Source organism: Ips typographus, linkage group LG13 (genome assembly GCF_016097725.1).
Source record: "Ips typographus isolate SLU linkage group LG13, UJ_Ityp_2.0, whole genome shotgun sequence".
Taxonomy (NCBI): Eukaryota; Metazoa; Arthropoda; class Insecta; order Coleoptera; family Curculionidae; genus Ips; species Ips typographus.
Genome location: NC_138434.1, coordinates 7,169,497 through 7,178,971, shown reverse-complemented (window position 1 = coordinate 7,178,971; position 9,475 = coordinate 7,169,497). Strand labels below are relative to the sequence as shown.

Genomic DNA, 9,475 nt, shown 5'->3' with positions numbered 1-9,475 from the left:
GTCATAACTGTCCAACCGCACTTACCAGTAATCTGAAAGTATAAAGTACTAATTTGGTGTGTTTTTTTTAGAAATTACACCATAATTTATGTTTACAGCTCTTTGAAGCCAAATTTGACACTTTTGACATTAAGTAACACTAATATTTTGTTTGCGTCACGTGACAGCTGTCATAATTGTCAAAATGCACTTACCAGTAATCTGAAAGTATAAAGTACTAATTTGGTGTGTTTTTTTTAGAAATTACACCATAATTTATGTTTACAGCTCTTTGAAGCCAAATTTGACACTTTTGACATTAAGTAACACTAATATTTTGCTTGCGTCACGTGACAGCTGTCATAATTGTCAAAATGCACTTACCAGTAATCTGAAAGTATAAAGTACTAATTTGGTGTGTTTTTTTTAGAAATTACACCATAATTTATGTTTACAGCTCTTTGAAGCCAAATTTGACACTTTTGACATTAAGTAACACTAATATTTTGTTTGCGTCACGTGACAGCTGTCATAATTGTCAAAATGCACTTACCAGTAATCTGAAAGTATAAAGTACTAATTTGGTGTGTTTTTTTTAGAAATTACACCATAATTTATGTTTACAGCTCTTTGAAGCCAAATTTGACACTTTTGACATTAAGTAACACTAATATTTTGTTTGCGTCACGTGACAGCTGTCATAATTGTCAAAATGCACTTACCAGTAATCTGAAAGTGTAAAGTACTAATTTGGTGTGTTTTTTTTAGAAATTACACCATAATTTATGTTTACAGCTCTTTGAAGCCAAATTTGACACTTTTGACATTAAGTAACACTAATATTTTGTTTGCGTCACGTGACAGCTGTCATAATTGTCAAAATGCACTTACCAGTAATCTGAAAGTATAAAGTACTAATTTGGTGTGTTTTTTTTTAGAAATTACACCATAATTTATGTTTACAGCTCTTTGAAGCCAAATTTGACACTTTTGACATTAAGTAACACTAATATTTTGTTTGCGTCACGTGACAGCTGTCATAATTGTCAAAATGCACTTACCAGTAATCTGAAAGTATAAAGTACTAATTTGGTGTGTTTTTTTTAGAAATTACACCATAATTTATGTTTACAGCTCTTTGAAGCCAAATTTGACACTTTTGACATTAAGTAACACTAATATTTTGTTTGCGTCACGTGACAGCTGTCATAATTGTCAAAATGCACTTACCAGTAATCTGAAAGTATAAAGTACTAATTTGGTGTGTTTTTTTTAGAAATTACACCATAATTTATGTTTACAGCTCTTTGAAGCCAAATTTGACACTAAGTAACACTAATATTTTGTTTGCGTCACGTGACAGCTGTCATAATTGTCAAAATGCACTTACCAGTAATCTGAAAGTATAAAGTACTAATTTGGTGTGTTTTTTTTTAGAAATTACACCATAATTTATGTTTACAGCTCTTTGAAGCCAAATTTTACACTTTTGACATTAAGTAACACTAATATTTTGTTTGCGTCACGTGACAGCTGTCATAATTGTCAAAATGCACTTACCAGTAATCTGAAAGTATAAAGTACTAATTTGGTGTGTTTTTTTTAGAAATTACACCATAATTTATGTTTACAGCTCTTTGAAGCCAAATTTGACACTTTTGACATTAAGTAACACTAATATTTTGTTTGCGTCACGTGACAGCTGTCATAATTGTCAAAATGCACTTACCAGTAATCTGAAAGTATAAAGTACTAATTTGGTGTGTTTTTTTAGAAATTACACCATAATTTATGTTTACAGCTCTTTGAAGCCAAATTTGACACTTTTGACATTAAGTAACACTAATACTTTGCTTGCGTCACGTGACAGCTGTCATAACTGTCAAACCGCACTTACCAGTAATCTGAAAGTATAAAGTACTAATTTGGTGTGTTTTTTTTAGAAATTACACCATAATTTATGTTTACAGCTCTTTGAAGCCAAATTTGACACTTTTGACATTAAGTAACACTAATATTTTGTTTGCGTCACGTGACAGCTGTCATAATTGTCAAAATGCACTTACCAGTAATCTGAAAGTATAAAGTACTAATTTGGTGTGTTTTTTTTTAGAAATTACACCATAATTTATGTTTACAGCTCTTTGAAGCCAAATTTGACACTTTTGACATTAAGTAACACTAATATTTTGTTTGCGTCACGTGACAGCTGTCATAATTGTCAAAATGCACTTACCAGTAATCTGAAAGTATAAAGTACTAATTTGGTGTGTTTTTTTAGAAATTACACCATAATTTATGTTTACAGCTCTTTGAAGCCAAATTTGACACTTTTGACATTAAGTAACACTAATATTTTGTTTGCGTCACGTGACAGCTGTCATAATTGTCAAAATGCACTTACCAGTAATCTGAAAGTATAAAGTACTAATTTGGTGTGTTTTTTTAGAAATTACACCATAATTTATGTTTACAGCTCTTTGAAGCCAAATTTGACACTTTTGACATTAAGTAACACTAATATTTTGTTTGCGTCACGTGACAGCTGTCATAATTGTCAAAATGCACTTACCAGTAATCTGAAAGTATAAAGTACTAATTTGGTGTGTTTTTTTAGAAATTACACCATAATTTATGTTTACAGCTCTTTGAAGCCAAATTTGACACTTTTGACATTAAGTAACACTAATATTTTGTTTGCGTCACGTGACAGCTGTCATAATTGTCAAAATGCACTTACCAGTCTTCTGAAAGTATAAAGTACTAATTTGGTGTGTTTTTTTTAGAAATTACACCATAATTTATGTTTACAGCTCTTTGAAGCCAAATTTGACACTTTTGACATTAAGTAACACTAATACTTTGCTTGCGTCACGTGACAGCTGTCATAACTGTCAAACCGCACTTACCAGTAATCTGAAAGTATAAAGTACTAATTTGGTGTGTTTTTTTTAGAAATTACACCATAATTTATGTTTACAGCTCTTTGAAGCCAAATTTGACACTTTTGACATTAAGTAACACTAATATTTTGTTTGCGTCACGTGACAGCTGTCATAATTGTCAAAACGCACTTACCAGTAATCTGAAAGTATAAAACACTAATTTGGTGTGTTTTTTTGTGAAATTATACTGTAATTTATGTTTACAGCTTTTTGAAGCCAAATTTGACAGTTCTGACATTAAGTAACACTAATATTTTGTTTGCGTCACGTGACAGCTGTCATAATTGTCAAAATGCACTTACCAGTGATCTGAAAGTATAAAATACTAATTTGGTGTGTTTTTTTGTAAAATTACACTGTAATTTATATTTACAGCTCCTTGAAGCCAATTTTGACACTTTTGACATTAAGTAACACTAATATTTTGTTTGCGTCACGTGACAGCTGTCATAATTGTCAAAATGCACTTACCAGTAATCTGAAAGTATAAAACACTAATTTGGTGTGTTTTTTTGTGAAATTGTACTGTAATTTATATTTACAGCTCCTTGAAGCCAAATTTGACACTTTTGACATTAGGTAACACTAATATTTTGCTTGCGTCACGTGACAGCTGTCATAATTGTCAAAATGCACTTACCAGTAATCTGAAAGTATAAAACACTAATTTGGTGTGTTTTTTTGTGAAATTGTACTGTAATTTATATTTACAGCTCCTTGAAGCCAAATTTGACACTTTTGACATTAGGTAACACTAATATTTTGCTTGCGTCACGTGACAGCTGTCATAATTGTCAAAATGCACTTACCAGTAATCTGAAAGTATAAAGTACTAATTTGGTGTGTTTTTTTAGAAATTACACCATAATTTATGTTTACAGCTCTTTGAAGCCAAATTTGACACTTTTGACATTAAGTAACACTAATATTTTGTTTGCGTCACGTGACAGCTGTCATAATTGTCAAAATGCACTTACCAGTAATCTGAAAGTATAAAGTACTAATTTGGTGTGTTTTTTTAGAAATTACACCATAATTTATGTTTACAGCTCTTTGAAGCCAAATTTGACACTTTTGACATTAAGTAACACTAATATTTTGTTTGCGTCACGTGACAGCTGTCATAATTGTCAAAATGCACTTACCAGTCTTCTGAAAGTATAAAGTACTAATTTGGTGTGTTTTTTTTAGAAATTACACCATAATTTATGTTTACAGCTCTTTGAAGCCAAATTTGACACTTTTGACATTAAGTAACACTAATACTTTGCTTGCGTCACGTGACAGCTGTCATAACTGTCAAACCGCACTTACCAGTAATCTGAAAGTATAAAGTACTAATTTGGTGTGTTTTTTTTAGAAATTACACCATAATTTATGTTTACAGCTCTTTGAAGCCAAATTTGACACTTTTGACATTAAGTAACACTAATATTTTGTTTGCGTCACGTGACAGCTGTCATAATTGTCAAAATGCACTTACCAGTAATCTGAAAGTATAAAGTACTAATTTGGTGTGTTTTTTTTAGAAATTACACCATAATTTATGTTTACAGCTCTTTGAAGCCAAATTTGACACTTTTGACATTAAGTAACACTAATATTTTGTTTGCGTCACGTGACAGCTGTCATAATTGTCAAAACGCACTTACCAGTAATCTGAAAGTATAAAACACTAATTTGGTGTGTTTTTTTGTGAAATTATACTGTAATTTATGTTTACAGCTTTTTGAAGCCAAATTTGACAGTTCTGACATTAAGTAACACTAATATTTTGTTTGCGTCACGTGACAGCTGTCATAATTGTCAAAATGCACTTACCAGTGATCTGAAAGTATAAAATACTAATTTGGTGTGTTTTTTTGTAAAATTACACTGTAATTTATATTTACAGCTCCTTGAAGCCAATTTTGACACTTTTGACATTAAGTAACACTAATATTTTGTTTGCGTCACGTGACAGCTGTCATAATTGTCAAAATGCACTTACCAGTAATCTGAAAGTATAAAACACTAATTTGGTGTGTTTTTTTGTGAAATTGTACTGTAATTTATATTTACAGCTCCTTGAAGCCAAATTTGACACTTTTGACATTAGGTAACACTAATATTTTGCTTGCGTCACGTGACAGCTGTCATAATTGTCAAAATGCACTTACCAGTAATCTGAAAGTATAAAACACTAATTTGGTGTGTTTTTTTGTGAAATTATACTGTAATTTTTTTTTTTTTCAAAAATTCAAAAATAATTCATTTTTTAATTAATTGTACAACAATCCAATATCAATTGAAATGTGCTTCCAATCATTTACCCCCGTTTGCACCGTCGTTTTGTAAGCCGAGCTTAATTATTTAAGTGTGGGTCAGACTGTGACAGTACAGGTGAAAAAAGTCACACTCTAAACCACACTTAACTTAAGCTATGCTTAAGCAGGTTTTACACCACGCTTTGATGTCAAAGAAATTCATGAAGCTGCTTCAAGGACAAATTTTACCAGTGTAAAACAAAATTTTATGTCAAATTTACCTTCAAATAATTTTACTTCAAATTTTTCACCAAATAGGATAGGTTCTATTTTCATCCAACTTATTTGATCAAACTTGCCGTTTTGCGTAATGCCAACTGCCATCAGATAAAAACGAAAAGTAAAGTGAGATTAAAATCAAATCAAAATCAGTTGAAGCTGCAGAATTCAATACATAAATACAGTATTCAAGGCGATTATGAGATTTCAAAATATTCAAAAAACCAGAAAAATAAGAAAACAAAGTAGGAATAATCTTCTTGGTTGGCTAAACTGTTTTCATTGACAGCTTTGACATAAAAGTTTGATAGGTGTAAAACGAAATCACATTATGCTTCAAGAAATTCATGAATTTATTTGATGCATAAAATTTGATCAAATAAATGTGTCCAATTTCTTTGAAGTAAAATTTTTGGTGTAAAACCTGCTTTAGAGTACAGCAGTGCAAATGGCGGTTAGATGTCTTAAATTGTCTTATTAGAATGCATGATAAGTTTGACAGTTGTTTTCCCTATCATGAAAAATTTTCATTTAAACATGAAGTAATTTTCCGGTAAATTTCCAAAAATGGAAATTGTTCGACTCGAAAATATCTCTGATTGATTTGATCTTGTTCTGTAAATGTTCCAATTTTTGACAGTTTCACTTTTAAAATGACAATAATTAATGACAGTATTTAATTTTGTAGTGTTGTTTTATGTCTTCAGATTCCAAAACTGTCATTTTCTCACTCCAAGTGAATTTTACAGACGATTTTGGATCTGACCGTCCTTTCAAACATTCCATAACGTTTTAGAGATGTCTAGAACGCTCCGGCAAGATGTAGAAGCTTCTACAAAGATCCGGAACGTTCTGAAACATTTCAGAAAGCTTTTAGAACATTCGAGAATTATTTGGAGGCTTGTAGAACATTCTCTCGAACCTTGAAGAAACATTCGAGAACGTTTTAGAACATTCAACAATCTTTTGGAAGCTTTGAGAAATTTATCGAGCCATTTTAGGCCATTCTAGAACCTACCGAAAGCTTTTAGAACGTTTGGGAATCATTTGGAGGCTTGTGGAACATTCTCGAACCTTGAATAAACATTTTTCTTTTAGGCAAATGGTTTCGACTAAATAATTCTTTGAAAAAAATCCTTCGACCTGCGGTCTCAGGATTTTATCGTCGAATTATTTAGTCTCAATCATTTTCCAAGCAAAATTTTGCAAAAAATCACCTATGCACAGTTTACCCGATAAAACTTGAACGTCTCGGGATATAACCTATGATTATTATCCATTGCAACGTGTCCCAAAACAGCAACTTCAATTGGTTCATTAATAATTTGTCTTTCAGGTTGATGTTTTTTGTTTCTCACTGAACCAGTTTCCATGAATTTTTGCATCAACTTTAAGACATACTGATGACCAATTAATTTATCTGGATGGATTGCATTGAAAGCGCGCGCGGCAGCTCGTGCACACTCGTTATGTTTCAAATAAAAACGTACAATTTCTATTCTTTCGGCAGTCGTGTAAACCATATTGACAATGTTTCTTCAAAACGAACTTACAAGTTGACCGACTGAGGCAAAAACATGGAATGGAAAACAGGTATTCGGTAGTGTTATCAGCAGTTTGACCAAAATAACAAAAAAATGTTTTTATTTTTTTTGGTCTCAATTCAAACCAAATGTACAAATAAAATAGTGAAATTAATTCCTTATGAAATACCCTTTCCAACGATGTGCCACACAGGGTATGATGCCATTTGAAAACTTAGTGGGGGTGGCTATGGCGGCAAAGGGGCTGATGGCAGAAATTCAAATCCTACGTAAAAAGATAATAATAATAATAAATGTATTTTATCTACTCCTAGCATGGTAATCATTCATTACATAGCTCATTTTGAGTTGCGTAATGAGCGATTTTACCGCACTAGTGCGATAATAATCGATTTTATCGCACTAGTGCGATAAAACAACTTTAAATGAAAAGTTCTGCTGCAATTGTTTATTGAATTTAAACATAACTTTGATAAAACCATGAACAGACCTATCTTAAATAATAACTATATTTTACTTTTTATAAATATTAAAAGTGAAATGAATTCCTGAATTAGAAAGTTCTTGGATCGAATTTACACAATGATTTGAAGACGAAGAAACAGATTTAATCGAAGAAAATTCTTCTTTTACATTTGTCTTCTGCGTAGGAACTTTTTCACCCAGTATTTTCTTAGCGGTTGTCTTTTTATTTGCCGTTGAAGTGTCAATGTATCCTTCGGCAACAGAATTACTTTTCCATCCTCCATGGCGCTTGACAGTTAGACGGTCTACTCCTGAATCAGCCAACAAGGATGTAGAAGAACGCCGGAAACAATGTCCAGTGTATTCATTCACGTGAGGCAAATTCAAAAAGGATGCGATTTTTTTGGGCATACTTGCAAGAGTATTGATACCAACAGGCTGCCTTATGCACACTCCTTGTCTAAAGCCGACAAAAAAGCGTCCGCTCTGAAGACCTATACAAAATGTTGCGTATATTTTTTGAAATCGCATTTCCAAAAAATGTAACAAACCTGAAGGACGTAAAGATATGTACCGTCGTACAATATCAGTCATGTTGACAGTTTCCATGCTTCCAGCAGTGATATAAAATTCTCTGGCAATTTTTGTTTTTGTATTTGGAATTTTTATGTGAAAAACACTGCCTTCATCAATAACGTCTCCATATAATAAATCTGTCATTTCCTGTTTTCGACAAGCCCCAGCAATTCCAATAATTAATACTACCTATTAAAACATGTATTAAAAATAAGAATAAAACACCAGGTAAAGCAATAAGATCAATATCTCAGCAGATTTTTGTAATAGGAGGTTAAACAAAAACACCTTACCTTGGTAAGCAAAAAAGTCTTATCGTCAGCTTCCTTTAAAAACCTTTCTATTTCTTCTCGACTGAAGGTTCTTGATTTTTTTGGTACATAACCCTCGGACTTTCTTTTAAGAAATGCTTGTAGCTGAGTATATTTGCTGATGTCTACGTTGTTTTTTGTAGAAATAGTAGCTCGAAGCATCGAGTAAAATGACCAAAGGCTGGATGAACTATAGGTTGCTGCCAAGGTTTCAAAGTACACGAGTAACACTTTTTCTTGAAAGGGACTCTTTATGTTCTTGGTCTCGCACCAGGTGAGAAAACGTTGATACATTTTTTCATATTTCTCCTTTGACTTGGCAGGCAACAAGCCAGATACCACGTTTGCGGCAGCTTCTTCAATATCTGACGGAAGTTCTTCAGACATGTTCATAACGAAATGCACTTTTAAAAATTTGTGACTGACACTATTAAATTGTCGCTTAAGTGATATGTGGAAACAAATGGCCACCATAGCAACAACACCAAAACAGTACAGCGTAGATGACAAGATTTAAGGGTAACAAATAACTACCCGTAGCAAGCATATACGAGACGTTCCTAAATAGTTCACATTGCACAAAATATGAATTTTTTTCTTACTTTACGCTGCTTCTGATGGTCGTAGATAAAATGTTGTACATCACCCGTGGGGTATGGCAAATTAACGTACTCGTGTGATCACCACAACTCGGTCTACGACCTCGTCGTGGCAACACTCCCACTCGTGACTATAAAAATGCTCATACCCCACTAGTAATGTAAATAACTATTTTAGCACCGGGCTATTACAGGCAAACAGCATATTACATATTACACTATACATTAAATACATACTAGATTACACATAAATTATCACGAAGTTATCTAACAATATATTAATTTTGTGCTTTACTAATTAAATAATTATCTAATCGAGATTTAAACTCACAGAAATTATTTGACATTTTAACAACATTTGGTAGTGAGTTGAACAGTTGCAGGCCCTCACAGAACAGTGATTTCTGCAGCAAGGTTGTTCGCACAGTTTCAATATTGTAATTCATCCCTGATCTTATATTGTAATTATAAAATTCTGATCTATTCTCCAGAAACTTTCCCAAGTACTGAGGCATCAGTCCACGCTCTATT

General features: G+C 32.4%; 1 protein-coding gene across 1 annotated transcript; it reads right to left on the bottom strand.

The window, feature by feature from the left end:
* Positions 1-7,489: 7,489 nt before the first annotated feature.
* LOC145737237 (uncharacterized) lies at positions 7,490-9,116 on the bottom strand. Its single transcript, XM_081991851.1, has 3 exons — positions 8,328-9,116; positions 8,010-8,223; positions 7,490-7,952 (listed from the first exon to the last, which is right to left on the bottom strand). Exons 1-3 carry the CDS (start codon positions 8,817-8,819, stop codon positions 7,507-7,509), a joined length of 1,152 nt encoding a protein of 383 aa, XP_081847977.1. The 5' UTR covers positions 8,820-9,116; the 3' UTR covers positions 7,490-7,506.
* Positions 9,117-9,475: the final 359 nt, after the last annotated feature.